General features: G+C 43.9%; 1 protein-coding gene across 2 annotated transcripts; it reads right to left on the bottom strand.

The window, feature by feature from the left end:
* Nucleotides 1-539: 539 nt before the first annotated feature.
* On the bottom strand, nucleotides 540-2,540 carry LOC124650590 (F-box protein At5g07610-like). Of its 2 annotated transcripts, XM_047190105.1 has the most exons (4): nucleotides 2,496-2,519; nucleotides 2,319-2,417; nucleotides 2,241-2,283; nucleotides 540-1,775 (listed from the first exon to the last, which is right to left on the bottom strand). In XM_047190105.1, the coding sequence occupies exon 4, from the start codon at nucleotides 1,756-1,758 to the stop codon at nucleotides 847-849; it is 912 nt and encodes a 303-aa protein (XP_047046061.1). In that variant the 5' UTR covers nucleotides 1,759-1,775; nucleotides 2,241-2,283; nucleotides 2,319-2,417; nucleotides 2,496-2,519; the 3' UTR covers nucleotides 540-846. The 2 variants fall into 2 exon arrangements, with proteins under 2 accessions (XP_047046061.1, XP_047046062.1); XM_047190106.1 differs by lacking the exons at nucleotides 2,241-2,283; nucleotides 2,319-2,417 and having other exon boundaries at nucleotides 2,496-2,540.
* Nucleotides 2,541-17,428: the final 14,888 nt, after the last annotated feature.

Genomic DNA, 17,428 nt, shown 5'->3' with positions numbered 1-17,428 from the left:
AATAAAAAAGGAAATGGTGCTGCAATACATACGGTTACTCAAGAAAAAAGGATGCATGCTTGCCAGGGGACCCATTCTTATCCATGAGGTTATACATACATGTATGAGACAACTACATGCAAAATTGAAAAAAATCAACTTTCAAAATGTAAGTAAAATCTTCATATGGAGCACAAGAAGTGAGTGAGTAAGTTGCCCACATCTCTTTTGTTCAAAGGGGCAGCTTTTCCTCCCCAGTGCAAAGCATGCAAGAACAAGAGAAGCATAAGAAACACAGAAGACATTCCTCAGCCTATACCATTCTGTTAAGAACATGAGGTGTGCTTAGCCACACCAGCAATAGCCTGTTTAATTAACACAGAAAATAGGCAGCTAAGCTCATTTGCGTCCCCATTACTAAATTATGTTTCTATGCCATGCAGCCAACACAATCAATCTTATCTGTTGGAAAACAAACACAAAACATCCACAACATGGGGCATCATTGTCAACTAGAACCTGAATAGTTAACAAGTTTCTTGTCGACTGCGAAAAGGGCAGATGCAGCATCTGTAATAACAAGATGAAAAGAAAAAAAAAAGTGCACACAAGAGATGCTACTACTCGCTACATCACATACATGGCTCAGCCTGGAAGCTTTGAATAGCAAGCCACATAATAGGCGCAGTCTCTAAGAAGCCAATCATCTTGGATCACACTATGGTTCCCAGTGTTGATGTTGTATGATAAGAGCTTGTCTGAATCTCTGTCGACGAGGAAGAGAACCTCTCTATCCAGGTCAAGAGCCACAACCCTATAAGTAATCCAACGTAAGAAGCTTCCATAACTGTGAACAAGGTCATCCTTTCAGAACACATCCCTCGCGCTAAGGCGATGCTTCAAAGACCACTTGTAAGGACGACAGCTATCAAGATTGAAAACTGCAACCGTATCACCACTCTCCTCCGGAAATGCACACTGCAAGAACCCCGATGATTGACCAAAGCAACCATTCGCAAGCCTCCAAGGGTCATGCTGCATCTTGATAGTGAAATGATGGGGCGGAATGCCTGAAATCATTGCCTCCAAGCCCTTGAACACCAGATTCTCACGGCCGTAAGTCTGCACATACAACACTCCACCTATAAAGCCACGAGATTTATGAACCTGTATAGGAGAACTCCATGCAGCATCCACAAGCCACGTGGATAGCTCAGAGGAGAACACTTCAAGTTTCCTAACATCAAGTTGCAAATAATTGTCGTGGTGCCTCTTCTCAAAGTTAAAGACATAGAACTGCGATGACCATGATGGATCAAAGGCCAAAAGAGTTGTATACAAGGAGCCACCTGGACCATATGGGCTAGGATGGGTATCAGGAAGCGTCCTCCACTCTCGTGTTGCCGGGTTGCACACGATGAAGCGACAAATATCTGGAGAAGTATAGCTGCTCTTGTACTTGCAGAGAACTAGGCCATTGCAACAGTCCACAAATTCCAAATGCTCATGGTGCAGCAAGAATGTAAGAGCTCCATCAATTCCCTCGTCATTTGGGGACAGGCTAAGAAGCTGGACAGCAGACCCATCTTTGCCCTTGTGAAAAAGACCAGTGGGAATCTTCAGCAGTTTCTGATGGTAGTGCGGATCAGAGGAGAAAGCAAGCCAGGCCTTCGAGACACATTTGAAGCGGCAGAAAGACTTGTACGGCACCCAAGAGAGGATTTCCACCACTATATCATCAGTCAGAGTACCAGCAGTGAACACCTTCTTAGAGTCCATCTTTTATGGCCAGATTACTGGAAGGCAAAATTGACACGGTCAAAAAAAAAAAAGACCTATCTTTAAACACGGTAACAATAAGTCACAATGGAATTCAATCATTTGAATATCTTATTTTTAGTTGGAACAAAATAGTTGCTAGCAAACCAAGCTGCAGTCTATAGTTTTGCAGAATCAGAGAAAATAAATGGGTAAAACAGACCCACCCAGTCTATAGGTTTGTACTGAAGAAAGTGGAAAAGAATTTCGATTTCACATGTATCATTCAAGTAGGTGTAACCCATTAACCATGTATGCTAGAGCCACCCAACGCACATCGAGTGCCCACTTTCTTAGTGTGCTAGTTTTAGAATAACTAACATAACTGCATGTGGTGCACGCTAGGTTACATAAAACTTGTATTCATTCCATGGACAGAAATGTTCGAGATACATCAAGAATGTATATCTTTTTTGCACCAATCACCAGATTTATCAGATTACCTCCTGGTCTCCATCAGACCATTACCATCCTATCCATCCCAAGTTCCTAACTAGTATCTTAACTGATGGTTCTTGCTGCTCATAGTGGGCAATTGTTATAACAGAGCGGGGATCAGTCTCTTCGCACACATCTTGGAGTTCCGCACATAGTAAAAAAAATTGACGACATGGTCGCTGCTGAAGCAAAATAGAACCTGAAGCTAATAAAAAGGGCTCTTTCGGAATATTCGCACTGTTCTGACCAAACGATGTTACCTTCTTTAGATCTCTCCAGATGTGTGCCCTTGCATGAAAATCATAAGCTAAACAGCAATGTTGATTGGCCAATTAGTTAGGTGCCATCAAAGCATCAAGGATGGTGGGGGTAGGGGGGGGGGGTGCTAGGGTTTGGATTGGTATAGGACTATAAGACCAAGGAATGGTGAGCGACCACAGACCAGGTCCGTAGGGGGGAGAACAGAGGTGGGCGCTTACCAGTGGAGGGTCAAAGTAGCGAAATGGCGGATGCGCTCCGGCGAGGACAGTGAAGCCTTGTCGTCTGAAACTCTGAAAGTGGGCGGTGGGGGCTATGGCCCGCAATTCCTCTACACCGACCAGGTCGGCCCAGTTCGCCTGTTATTTCTGTTTTCTGTTTCCTTTTTTTCTTTTTTCTTTCCTTTTCCTTTTTTATTTTCTGTTTCTTTTTTTTCTTTTTTTGTTTCTTTTTTTTCCTGTTTATTTTTATTTTTGTTTAAATTTGAAAAACGTTCAAATATATAAAGCGTTCAAATTTGGAAAGATGTTTAAATTCAAAAAATATTCATAACTAAAATGTTAAATTTTTCGAAAAAATAAATTTTACAAATTTTAAAAAATGTTAAAATTTAAATTATGTCCATATCCGAAAATGTTCAAATTTCGAAAAAAAAATTAAATTAAAATCCGAACATTTTTAAAATTTCGAAATTTCGAATCTAAACAGATTTTAAAATTTGTTCTCCGAAAATATATTTTTAAAAGTTTAGATATTGAAAAAGAAAAATATTAACAGAAAAAAACAGCAAAAAAGAAAGAAGAAAAAACGTACCCACTCTTAATGGGTCGCGGCCCAACCAACCGACCTGGTCGCTGGGGTGTGCGGTATCCCGTATACGCCGACCAGGTCGGTGTATAGGTGCCCCCACTATGGCCGGCCACACCTAAAAATGGCGCGCGCAGATACGGTTAACGGGCCAAGTGAGCAAGCCCGTTCTCCTTGCCCTGGCTCGGGGTCTAAGCCCACTAGAAGCCCATCAACGTTCGAACCTTTCTCTGTCAGCAAAGCCCAGGCTCCAGACTCCATAGACTCGGAGCCGCCACGCCATCGTTCATCCCCATGCCGGCCGCGCGCCTCCAGCCTCTGCTGTGCTCGCCTGCTTCTGATCCGTACTCCTCGGCCGGTCCGCCCCAACACAAGCTACGCACTGCTGCCGTGCCGCCGCGCATCGCCGTCGTATTGTCGCCTCCCGAACCCCGGCTCCCCTCCCCTGCCGGCCGCCGCTGTGCTGGCTGAGCGCAGCGCGACTGCACCGCCTCCGTCCTGGTCCCTGATGAACGCAGCTGCTGCTTTCTGGTTCACCCCTCTGCCCGCTCAGCTGCTCGCTGACGACTTCTAGGGTAATTTCTAATTTGTAGGATCGTATCATTTCCCCCTCTAAACTATTGTATTCATGCATTTTGTTATCAATGCCATTGTACAGAAATAGAGGTGGTGAGGATATTTGATCCATCGGTGTCAGTACCACTCAACTGCCATGTCTGTAGTTAGTATCCTGCACGGTGCGTTCGATGACGTCCCCACCAAGTAACCCACCAAGTCCGCCGCCGTAGCCGCCACCGCCACCACTCCCTCCGCCGTCTTCAACCCCGCCGTCAAGAGTTGCTACCGGGGAACCGCCGCCGCTAGTTGAGCGCGCAGCGGTTTTCCTTTCCGCTCGAGATGGTCTTATTTCTCGTAGGGTTGGTGTTCTGATTCGGGATCGATTGACGACCCACTTGCTTGATCTAGATCGGAATTTCATCTGTGAAGCCGATCGCCATGATTTCGAGGTTGATCTTGGTGCTGCGCGGGAAATCAATGGGATTCGAATCGTGGTTGGCCCAGTTCTGGGATGCAGCATGGACCAGATTTTCTTTGGCCGAGCCCATCGCTACGGACCGCCCACCGCACGGGTTTGCGAAGTGGTTAGGTTGGATCGGAATAGCAGAGCTTTGAATACAGCGTCCATGGCGGCCTTTGGGAGAGACAGTGGGCTTCAGCCCAATACTGTGCATACGGGTGAACAATTTAGGCAGTTTCCCCCAGCTAGTTCCGGGCGAACCCTAGAAACGCAGAGACTGGAGCGGTCGTCTTCGTCTCGCTCCCTTTGTCGCCCAGATCCACTTTTCCATCCACCCAATCCATGCAGAGTTGGTCGGGGACGGCTGCCGGTGACCAGAGGTCGTTTGCGCAGGTCGTTGCTCAGCCCAGGATGGATCGGAGATTCGGCGGCCCGCGCCGCTCTCCTCCGAGAAGAGCTTCACCACGCAACTAGTTCGGATATCGTCCGAGGGCTGGATCTGATGCAGATCGACGTGATGAGTAACGTCGCTGGGAAGATGAGCGTCGCCGTGAAGATGAGTGGCGGCGGGAGGAGGATAACCGCCGCAGAGAAGAAGAGCAGCGCCTGGCGGATCAAGAGCGGCTCCGATTTGAAGAACGACGCAGAGTTGAGGAGCGTAGGCGACTCGATGAAGAGCGTCACCGGGAAGCAACCCGGATCTCTAAGAAGACGGCACGCGAGCGTGCTCTTGCAGAGAGGATCCGCAAAGAAGATGAGGGCAAGAGATCGGTGGGCTCATCGTGCTGAGATGATTCCTGGCGCTTCTTCCAACCCTACCTCTGCTCGATCTGTTGATGTAAGTCCGATTACCTCATCCCTACCATCCTCTAACGATGTAGCTGCAGATGTTGTAGCAGTAGCTCCTCAAATCCAAACTCAGACTCGGTCAGGGGTAGTTGCAGACAATTCACAATCTCTTGTTTCGTTGCCGGAGCCGGTGGGGTCCTCTGTACCTCCACCCGCTCCTGCTTCCTTGGTTCCTGCTGGTAGAAAGGTGGATAATACTCCTAGAAACTGCTGCTTCAGTGTTTGCAGTAACTATGGTGGTAATCATCATGTTTCTATTTGTCAAGAGTGTGATCCTTGGGAATACAATGCCCGTTTTTTGGCAGTGAAGAGTTTGGTTCTGGCTTCTACTCAATCCCTGCCCCGAGGAAGATAACTATCTTGTTGACCAGCTTAATTATGCACATATCACTGTGGAAAAGGGTGAGGTGAATTGCAGGAATATTGAGCATGAGTTTAATGTCTGGAATGAGTCTATGAAGATTAACTGGTGTTTTTTTTTTGCCGAAGAAGTTTCCTCCACTGAGTTTAGGACTAGATTTCTCTCTGCCAAAGCTATTGATGAATTGGCTCACTTTGGAAAGTTGTTCATGAGGACTGTACCTGGTGCTATCATTAGCTTAGAGAAATGGTCTGGAGACATTGAATCAATATCTATCATGCATGAGGCATGGTTCAGGATAAAAGGAATTCCAATGAAGTTTAGGAACAAGTCAACAGTGTTCTATGCAGCTAGTCTTGTGGGGAAGCCACTTGCTCTGGATAAAAAATTCCTCAGGCATTTCTCTTATGTGAGAGTGAATATTGGAAGTCAGGACCTAGCCCTTGTTCCCAATTCAAGGATTGACGAAATCAAGAAGGGATTCTATCAGTTTCCGTACACTAGGGAGCTGTTTGACCCTACCCCATTGCTGGTAACAAAGTCAGTGTGCCTGCTGATACTCAAGACAATGAGGGCAATCAAGGTACACCAAAAAGGCAGAGAACTGGGCTGCAAGAGTCTGATGCTGGCTCCCAATCTGCTCCTCCCAAAATCACTGGCAATTCACACACTGGTAACCATAGGCAGAACTCTGTTCAGATATCACCCTCTCCAAGAAACAAAGATACTGGTAAAAGGAAAATGTTTGAAGAAGATTCCTCCACTAATGCTTGTCAGCTGGAGGGAGAGCCAGACTCCTCTTCTGCTGCCATTGACAAATGTTCCCCTGTTCTGCCTGAGGTACACATAGAGGTGGTTGATGCGCTGGCTTATGTGCCATTGAAGGAAGGAGGAGGCTCTTCTAGTCAGAATGTGGATAATTCCTTTAGTAAATTCATCAATTCTCTGGCCAAGTCAAAAAGTGACAAAGCTTTTATGATACAAAAAGCCTATAGTGGGATCCTAGATCCAATTGTTGAAAATGTGAATGAAGGAGCTGGACCGGCTGATGAAATGGTGGACTATGACAACAGTGGAGAAAGCTCTCAAACCTCTGATGTTCCTTATCTCACACAGGGTCAGGGCGTCCTTGCTCTTGCTGCCCCTTCTCTCAGGCATGAAAGAACTGCAGTGGTTATTCCTATTGATGGCTCGCAACTAGAGCCTGATACACAAGAAGAACCTCTCTCTCAGGTTGATAATCCCCCTACTGACAATGAATCTCCAGGTGATGGCAATACTCTGATTGCTGGTGGTGGAGTACAACAGCCTGCGCCCAGGATGAGTTCCAGGTTGGAGTCTCTTGGAGTCCATAATACAAGAATCGACACTAGGGCTAGGGAGAATACTGAAGCTAGAAACATCCCAGGTACTAACTTAAACACTCATAATTCCTTTTCCTTACTAGATGATGATGATGTTATGAGTAGAGATTTGGAGATGGGTGTTAGACCTGATTATTTTTCTCTTGAGTAAATTAATTACTTGAAAGGTCTAGAAATTGCTAGACATGCTATTGTAGAGGTTCAGGACAATCCTGCTCCTCCTGATGCAACAGATATCAGTCAGGTTCTCCTGCTTGGGTTTGGTACTGATCAGAGTGGTACTGCACTGGAAGATGCTGATGGCTTCACTCCTGTTATGTCTAGGAGGAAAAAGAGAGAAAGAAAATCTGCTTGTAAGATTAGGAGGGGTGGATCACGATCAAAATCAGGTGATGCCACTGTGGGAGCACAATCAAAATCATGTGCTGCCTTGATGAAAGCCAACAGTGACCACCCTTTGATTGGCATTGTGGCTGGAACCAGGAGAAGGAAAAAACCCTAAGTATCTATGATAGGTGCAACTTTGAATTGCATAGGGGTTGGCAAAAAAGGTATGAGTGGTTTCCTGTCAAATTTACTGAAACATCAGCAGTTGGACTTCATTGGTCCCCGTAAACTATAAAGAAAGATATTCTCCCTCCTTTTTTAGGAGGATTGATCCCAGAGGTGAGTTTGATTGGAAATGGATCAGCTCAGTTGGTAGAAGAGATGGTATCCTGGGTGGTTTTAGGCTATCCAGGATTACCATTTGTGATACTTGTGTTGGCAAATTTCATATCAAGGTGACTTTGGTTGATTTGAAATTGATGGTAAAGTGGTGCTTGGTCATTGTCTATGGAGCAGCACAAATTTGTGATAAAGAAGAATTCCTTGCAGAATTAGGGAATGTCTCCAGCAATCAATCTTTGTCACTTTTGATTGGGGGAGACTTTAATCTGTTGAGATTCTCCTTTGAAAAGAATAAGCCTATGTGTCACAACAAATGGTCAGATATTTTCAACTCCATCATAAATACTTATGCTCTTAGAGAAATTCACATGTCTGGTGGTCAATACACTTGGTCTAATAATCATGCTGACCATACTCTGGAGAAACTTGATAGATTCCTGATGAGTAGCTCTTGGGAAGATATTTTCCCTTTGACTATTGTTCACAAGCTTGTGAGAGATTTATCTGATCATAATCCTTTGATTCTTGACACAATGGAAGCCAGAGCAAACATAAACAGAGATTTCAGATTTGAAAAAAGATGGGTGAAGGAAGAAGATTTCTTGGACAGGGTCAGGAGGAGTTGGGCACAATATGTGGTGGCCAATAATAGTTTGGACAGACTACAAAAGAAACTGAAAAATGTCAAGAAAAGCTTGAAGGGGTGGGGAGCTAATTTGAGAGGTACTGATATCAAGAAAAAGAAAGATATCTCTTTAGAGTTGAAAAATCTAGAGGAAAAAGAGGAAAATGAAAATTTATCTCCAGATCAACGGAAAAGGAAAATTTTGATACAGCAAGAGTTACTAAAAATCCTTGATAATGAGGAATGTTTTTAGCGCTAGAGGTCAAGAGAAAACTGGCTGCTACATGAAGATAGTAATTCTGCTTTCTTCCACAGAGCTTCCAATGGTTGCAAAAGGAAAAGGACTATTTTTTCCTTGAAAAAAGGTGATACTATTATTCAGGGTGATGATGCCTTATTGGATCATGCCACTTCTTTCTATAAGGACCTTTTTGGGCCTGTAGCTGACACAGGTATCATATTAGACGATGAGATTTGGGAAGAAAGGGAGAAACTGAATAATTTAGATCGTCTGGACATGGATAGAAGATCCTCTATGGAATAAATCAAAGATATTGTTGACCAGATGGAGAAAAATAAAGCTGTTGGTCCTGATGGGTTCCCAATTGAATTTTATCAACACTGTTGGGAGATTGTTAAACATGATGTCATGGCAGTATTTGATGATCTGTTTGACCAAAAAATTGATTTGGATAGAATTAACTATGGGATTATTACTTTGATCCCAAAATCTGTAGAGGCTGATATAATACAGAAGTTCAGGCCTATTTGTTTGCTCCAAGTTTTTTTCAAGATTGTGTCCAAAGCTTTGACTGTCAGAGCAGTTCTAGTAATGAATAAGTTGTTGCATCCCTATCAAACTGCATTTGTTGAAGGAAGATACATCACAGATGGAGTGATGCTGTTGCAAGAGGTTCTTAGAGAAAGCAAATTCAGGAAGCAACAAGGGGTTATCCTGAAAATTGACTTTGAAAAAGCCTATGATAAAGTAAACTGGGAATTCCTGTTTGATTGCTGCAAACAAAAAGGTTTTAGTGGTAACTGGATGACCTGGATTAGGAAAGTGGTTACAAGAGGGACCCTTAGTGTAAAAGTGAATGATAAGGCGGGACCTTTGTAAGGGTATATTGCCCCTATGTGTGGTTTTGGTAATTAGTGACAACCCCTATGGACTAATGTTTTCATTGAGTTTATATGAAGGAATATTCCATAGGTACTACTTGTAGTCCATGTGTTGGATTCAAGTATGGATGCCACGAAGATAAAGATATACCTTGAGTATTGGCATCAAGATCATCGATTTGAAGACATATATGTGATATGGTCAAGAAGAAGAAATCAAGATGGAGTTCCTATGTGGAACTCAATATTAGCCTTGCTCTAGCTTATGTGATAAGCAATGAATGATCAAGATCTTGAGTGCTTGATTCTAAGTGAAGAATTCAAGTTATGGCTCTAAGTCGGTGTCATGATAGTCTCATGAGTTGAGCTATGGTTGACTAAGATTTAGAGCATACAAACAAATGAAGAATTCTTTATACACCTCAAGATAGTATGATAGAGCATGAGAAGATACAAAGTTGACCAATACAAAGAGTGAAGAATAGATTCAAGATTGGTCAACACATGAAGCATGAAGAATGTGCCACGTGAAGTCATGTGGTATGGTAAGCCTTGTCAATTATGCTTCATGAACTAACCCATCATATATATGCCCTTGTGTTGTCTATGTGGGTTAGGTATCTTTCCATGGGCATGCATCAAAAGGGAGATCTCATATAGCCCATGAGAGGATGACATCAAGTTGTGATCGTCATCAAGGTTGAGTTGGGAAAGTTCAAGTTGAGCATCTCAAGAGGATCATATGCTTGAAGCTTGCCGTCCATTTGGTGATAATGGACAAGTGAAGATGTGCATCAATGGAGCTTTCCCATCATGGTGTATGGGGGAGCATTTGTGAGTCTTCACGGAGTAACGATGATCAAGTGAGGCATTCCGGCTTGAGTGGAGCTTGAAGAGTTATCATCAAGATCAAGCGGGATGCGCAAGGCAAAGGTATGGCCTTGCTAGGTTTTCCTTTTACCGGTCTCAAGGTGGATGTTGGGTGACCGGATTATAGGATAGATAGCCGCACTATCAAGAGGGGCTTTCGGTTGGGTAACTTGATCACATCGTCTTAGGGAGCTCAATCCTTTGCATACTTTGCATATCCCTATTGCTTCTTGGTGTTTCTCTGTGTGAGGTTCTTGAGCTTGTTGCTAGCTTTACAACAAGCCCAAGTTCATCGAAAACGGAATTCGCATGCATCTTCTATTGCGTTTTCGAGTTTGGACGCCTTCACCGTTTCTTGACGGTGGGAGACTCCCTCTCTAAAAACATCTAAAAATATCCTGTGAGGAGTCTCCATATCTAAAAAACGGAAGTCTCGCCCCGGTCACGAACCGGCTGGTCCGGTCTGTGGCCCGGTCTGACCGGGTCCTGCACCGTGCGGCCCGGTCTGTGGTCCGGTTGACCGGGCTCCTCGACGGTTGACTCAGCCCAACTTTTCCCCAACGGTTATATTTGCTCTTGGGCAATAAATAGCCCTTCTTTCACCTTGGGCTGGATAAGTTCTTCCATTCTCTCTCCTCCATTGTTGCCTTTGAAGAACTTGCCCTCTCTCTTGATTCCCCCCATGATTCTTGCTCATTCTTGAGGGATCTAAGAGAGGAGATCTAGATCTACAATCCCCACCAATCCATTTCTCCTCTAAGTGAGGGGAACTCTTTAGATCTAGATCTTGGAGTCTTTTGTTGACTTTCCCCATTGTTCTTCCTCTCTAATCTCATCCTAGCATCTGTTGCTTTGGTGGGATTTGAGTGTGAAGGATTTGAACACCTCTAGTGTTCTTGCTTTGCATCATTGCATAGTGTTGAGCTCTCCACCACGATTAGTTCGAGTGAGAGACCGTGAGCTTGTTACTCTTGGAGGGAGACCTCCTAGTTGGCTTGGCGGTTGGTGCTCCGGTGATCTCTTCAAGGAAGATTGTGAAGAGGCCCGGGATTCTCCTTCGTGGAGCTTGTGAAGTGGTTGTGGAGCTTGCCATCTCCGGAGTGGAGAAAAAGCTAACCATAAGGAAGGGGCCATTATCCTTCGTGGGTTTGGCTCGGAGAATAGGGTGAGCCTTCGTGGCGTTGGGGAATCCTTCGTGGGACCTCCACTCCTCCAAACGTGACGTACCTTCTTGCAAAGGAAGGGAACACGGGAATACATCCTCGTCTCCGCGTGCCTCGGTTATTTCTATACCCGAGCTTACTTTCCTTGTGATAGCCATCGTGCTTGAAGTACATATATCTTGCTATCACTTGTGCTACATATATCTTGTGCCTATCTTGCTTAGCTCTAGTTGTTGTTGTTGCACTTAGGTGAGCCTAGCATATTTAGGGTTTGTGCTTGTAGAATAAACATAGTTTAATTCCGCATTCTTACACGCCAAATCCGTAAGAGTTTTTAAACGCCTATTCACCCCCCCTCTAGGCGACATCTCGTCCTTTCAACCTTACTTTACTAGCTACAAAGGGGTGAGATAGGGTGATCTATTTGCCCCCTTCCTGTTCAATATGGCAGCAAACAGCTTGGCTAAAATGGTCCAATTGGCTCAACAAAATGGATTGCTCACTGGTTTGGCCATTAATCTGATCCATCATGGGGTTGCTATGTTACAATATGCTGATGATACCATTCTGCTGATTCAAGATGATTTGCAACATGCTATAAACTTGAAACTTTTGCTTTATATCTTTGAATCTATGTCTGGCTTGAAAATCAACTTTGAGAAAAGTGAGGTGATGTTGATTATGGAGGATGATATTAAATTAAACTGCTTTGCTGATTTGTTCAATTGTCAAAGAGGGAGCTGGCCCATCAAGTACCTGGGGACTCCTGTTTGTGCTAGAAGGACCACTGTAGGTGAGATGAGCTTCCTTGGTGATAAAACCAAGAAAAAAATGAGTGGCTAGATTAGTAATTCCATGTCCATTGGTGGAAGACTGGTGAAAATAGATGCCTGCTTGTCTAGTGCTGCAGTTTATCAGATGTCTATGAGATTGCTGCATAAAACAAATATTGAGCAAATGGACAAACCTATCAGATCCTTCTTCTGGGCTGGTAGTGCTGATAAAAGAAAATATCATTTTGTGAGATGGAAGTGGATATGTAAACCAAAGAGAAAAGGGGGCCTAGGTGTAAAAGATTTGTTCAAATTTAACATCAGTCTGATGTGCAAATGTTGGTAGAAACTGGAGCGAAAACTCTGGCCCTTAGCAAGATTTTATGAACTTAAAGTATCTCAAAGGCTCTGGTGTTTTCTATACCAAACACAGACTTGGAGATTCCCCCTTGTGGGCTGATATGCTACAGGTAAAGAAGCTGTACTTGTGTGGCAGAAGGATGCAGGTGGGGAATGGGGCTTGGACTAGTTTTTGGGGAGACTCCTGGTGCAGTATAAGCCCTTTAAAAGACATGTTCCCTGATCTCTATTGTATTTGCAATGAACAACTTGTGACAGTTGCTACAACTGCTCCTATGGGATGGATGTTTACCTTCAGGAGATGGCTAACACCTGATCTGATCCTGCAGAGAGATGGCTTATTGTCTCTGCTAAATCAGATCAATAATTTGAGTCAGGAAAAAGATGAGAAATGGGCTAAGTCAGTTTATAAACATCTGTGCAGCAATGAGATAGACAGATCCTTTAGACACTTGTGGAAAAGTAAAATTCCCCTAAAAATTAAGATATGGCTTTGGCTGATCTGGCACAATGCCATTGCTACCAAAGACAATTTGATCAGGCGCAACTGGACTGGAAGTCCTTTATGTCAGTTTTGTAGAGAACATGAAACCATCAGTCATCTTTTCTTTGGATGTGCTGCAGCCAAATTTGTCTGGAGCGCTGTTGCAGCAGCCATTGGCTCCCCTACTCGTCCTGGGAACTTTTCCCAATTTTGTTCCTACCAGCCGCAACACTCAGATTGCTGGTTTGGCAGCAATTTGCTGGGCAATCTGGAAACTGAGAAATAAAGGCTATTTCGAAAATAAGTTGATTCACTCCCCCTTTGAACTAATCAGCTATGCTGTTGTGTTTATGAACTATTGGGCAGGGCTCTATGGGGAGAAAGATGCTGCAGATATCCAGGCTGGAGCAGATAATCTCATGCGGCTGGCATCGACTGGAGGAAATGCTGAGACTGGGAATTCTAGCCCAGATCCTCCACTTCGCCTTGAAAACAAGAAGCCTGACGATGACAAAGAAACTAGAGATATTGCCTGAGGAAAAGCTTTGGGGATCCGTTTGGATGATGTTGTTTCATACTGTCTTTCGCCTGGTGCTCCTTTTTGCTTGGTGGCTTGATCTTGTGGGAGATCGTTTCTACATGTGTTGCCTCATCGTCGTTACCCTTGTAATAAGGCTACAAAGTTTATTTCGGTCGCTGTTCGTCGGACGCTAGCAGTAGGGCGGCGCTTTCCTTTTGTTTTTGTGTTTCTTGTAATCTGCCTGAACATGGTTTCGTTATCTCGCCGATAATAAAATTCGATCCCTTGTTGGATGGCTTGAAAAAAAGAAAAAAAAAGTACCACTCAACTGTACGAGCTGCACTAACTGAAGCAGCTCCACGGATCAGAGCTGCTGGTATACAGCCTTCAATCTCAACTCAAGCAAGTAACAACACTAGTGGTTAGCAATTGTGTTCAAATTAGATGCTCAATTGTGCAATCGAGCCAAAAAGAATTATGTCCTGACCATGATTTTTTATTTAAACGGAGGCAGCATCATTTAATTAATTAAGGAGAAGTTTAAGAAAGTTGCATTGGAAAAAAGAAAAAGGCTGCACTCCGGTTTAATCTCCCGGCAAAAATTCACTCAACTTCTTCACGCCCACGGTTACCCAATGTTTTGCCTCCTTTCTCATTTTTTCTAACATAGCCACCGTTGGAGCTTGCTTGTTGTGGAAGACCCTCGCGTTCCTCTCATTCCGAATGGCCATGAGTGTTTTCTGGGTGTAGTTGTAACTTATAAGCACACTTAGTTTTTGGTCAGCAACTTACCCGAATCCTGGCTCCGCTGCTAACCGTGGTCCAGCCGACGGAGATGAAGGCATGCGGTGCTAGTTGAAGTGGAAATCAGCCACACTGTGACAATCAAAGCGCTTGATTCTCTCGGAGTGGGTGAAGGTGACGAAGGAATGGGTGGAGGTGCCGACCGCCTCAACAGCCTCCCCGAAGCCGTCCTCCGTGACATCACCCCCCTTCTCAAAACCAAGGAAGGCACTTGCACCCGAATCCTCGCATCCCGGTGGCGCAATCTCTGGCTCTCCTCTTAATTTCGACTACAAGTGATCTCACTATCGTCGGCGGGGAGAGTCTCCATGTTGCCGATGTCTCACACATCCTTTCCTCCCACCATGGACCTAACCGTCGTCTCTATGTCAACACTTAAATCCGCAACATCCCAGCCGATACCGTGGAGGCTTGCCTCCGGTCCTCCTCTGTGGACAACCTTGAGGAGCTTGATTTCCTCGATAGTCAGTTAGAGACTTAGAGCAGCTGCAGCGGGCATTAATCTTCCGCTTCTCCCGCACCCTTTGTGTTGCCAACATCGGCGGATGCGACCTCTCCGACTTCACCTTCCAAGGTACGTCTCTCAGTTGCATTTTTGTGTGCAGAAAAGTTAACTATCACCTGACATGTGCATTGCATCATGTTGTCTTTCCTACTTGGTGAAAGGAATTGTGTGTTGATAAGCTGATAACGGAGGGGCACAAGGTCAAGATTGTAGCTCTTGACATGCACAGTCTTTGTTTGGACGTGACTATTGAGTTGATGAGATGCTTTTGTGCTTGGAGAAGTTGTACATTAAGGTGATGATTCTTCATTGATAGGTCAACTACTTCTGTAATCTACTTTTGGTCTGAAGTTGTTGATTTCATTGTTTGCCTATGTTCTTTTCAGTCATATAAATCAAAACCAGGCAATTTGTGGCGTTGTAAGCACCGTAACCTGATTATATGTCTTGACCTGCGCCTGAAGACAATAGTGTTGACAAACTATCAGGGCTTCGAGTCACAAGTTACCTTTCTTATTTTCTTTGTATTAGATGCAAATCTCCTATAGTCGCTGATGCTTGGCATGAAAGACGGAAAAAACAATGATGAGTTCTTGGCAGAACAATGAATGAAGCTTCAGGTAGAGAACGGGGCTTCTAAATTAAGATGCATGGTTTCATTTTACAACCGATACATGTTTCCACCGTTTTTCGTTATGTCATGGGTGTCTGTGATCCATCCACACGCATGTAGCTAGTAGTTCTTACCTGTTTGACTTATTCATTTTGTGTCCTGTCAAAACCTGTGTAGTTAGCCTACTTATAGCACTTTCGAGTTTGCTATATCTGGTACCTTAGTATAATGCCAGAAGACTATCTTGTATGATACCAGCGTGTAGTAACACTGGTACTGGTGTTATTTTCACTTTCTGTATTATGTGGGTTGTTTTCTTAATCGTTCTTTGTTGTTGCCACTGAAGTATTTCCTGAATTCTTCAATAGTAATGATATTTAAATGTTTGCTCAAAACTGAGCAAACTGCTGATTCTTGGTGATCGCTGAATGTAAAGCATATTGTTGCTGTAAAGTCCCCTTTTCCGAAGTTAAGTTACTCTCGACTCCGCTGATTATGTAGGATTTTCAACACCATTATCTGAAGGGTACTTTGTACAAAGTATGGGAGTGTTATTAGTTGGTCTCTTCATGATCAGACCACTGCCCAGATCTTATGAGTCATCTCTATTCGTTCTTTGTTCACTTTCTATTTCTGTCCTGATGTCTTTTTCCCCCACAAGGTCTGGGCAGTGGTCTGATCCCTGCATGAACCAATTTCTGAAGCTTGGTCTAGGCATCCACGTGCAGGAGATCTGAGAAATGTGCAAGAAAAGTTGGGAGCAACTATGGCCACCTTGAGAACCTGGAGAAACAAAAGCAAGGGCTGCAACAAGGTGACCTGAATGCAAATGGAAATGAAATTCGGAGAACAACATCGAGATTAGATGAACTGCTAGTCAGCGAAGTTTTGTTTTTAGAAGTTTTAAAAAATACTACTCCCTCGAGCCCAAAATATTTGTCGCAGATTTAGGGAAAATATAGGCTAAAATGTGTCAGATTCGTTGAACCTGTTACAAGTATTTTCTGCATCAGACACTCCGGATGAAAGGCTTTTCCCATGAATGGCACGCTTTAATTCACAACTTTATCTTTGGAGGAAGTGTTGCCATCAAAGTCAATAATGACGTTGGCAAATACTTCCAAACGAAGAAAGGGTTGAGGCAAGGCGATCCTCTATCCCTAATGTTATTTAACATTGTGACGGATATGCTAGCCATTTTAATTGAGCGCGCCAAGGGAGATGGTCAGATTGAAGGAGTCGTACCCCATTTAGTCGATGGGGGGTTTTCTATTCTGCAGTATGCTGACGATACAATTCTGTTTATGGAACATGACCTGGAAAAAGCAAGAAATCTGAAATTAATTTTATCAACTTTCGAGTTATTGTCTGGTCTAAAGATCAATTTCCATAAGAGTGAATTGTTTTGCTTCGGTGACGCCCAAGACGAAGCCAACCAATATGCCGAACTGTTCGGATGTGGTTTAGGCACCTTTCCAATTAGCTACCTTGGCATCCCGATTCATCATCGGAGGCTAACATTAGCTGAATGGAAAATTGTCGAGAAAAGATTGCAGAAAAGGCTTAGTAGTTGGAAAAGTAAATTGCTATCCCTGGGAGGAAGATTAGTTCTCATCAATTCAGTGCTCACAAACATGGTACTGTATATGATATCATTCTTCCAACTACCCAAAGGAATTCTTCATCGATTGGATTATCTCCGATCAAGATTCTTTTGGCAAGGGGATAGTGAAAAGAAAAAGTACCGGTTGACAAAATGGAATGTCGTATGTCGTCCTAAAGATCAAGGTGGACTCGGTATCCACGATCTAGAGTTGAAAAATAAGGCCTTACTTGGGAAGTGGTTGGCCAGATTTTTAACTGAGGATGGTGTATGGCAAAACCTATTGAGGAGAAAGTATGTAGGCTCAAAAGCAATGTCTCAGGTTTCTTGGAAACCCGAAGATTCACATTTTTGGGCTGGCATCATGGCAACTAAGAAGCACTTCTTCCCATACGGTTCCTTTTCCATTAGGGATGGGTCGGAGA

Source organism: Lolium rigidum, chromosome 4 (genome assembly GCF_022539505.1).
Source record: "Lolium rigidum isolate FL_2022 chromosome 4, APGP_CSIRO_Lrig_0.1, whole genome shotgun sequence".
NCBI classification, from domain to species: domain Eukaryota; kingdom Viridiplantae; phylum Streptophyta; class Magnoliopsida; order Poales; family Poaceae; genus Lolium; species Lolium rigidum.
The sequence above is the reverse complement of the archived record's forward strand: the minus strand, read 5'-3'. Positions and strand labels throughout refer to the sequence as shown.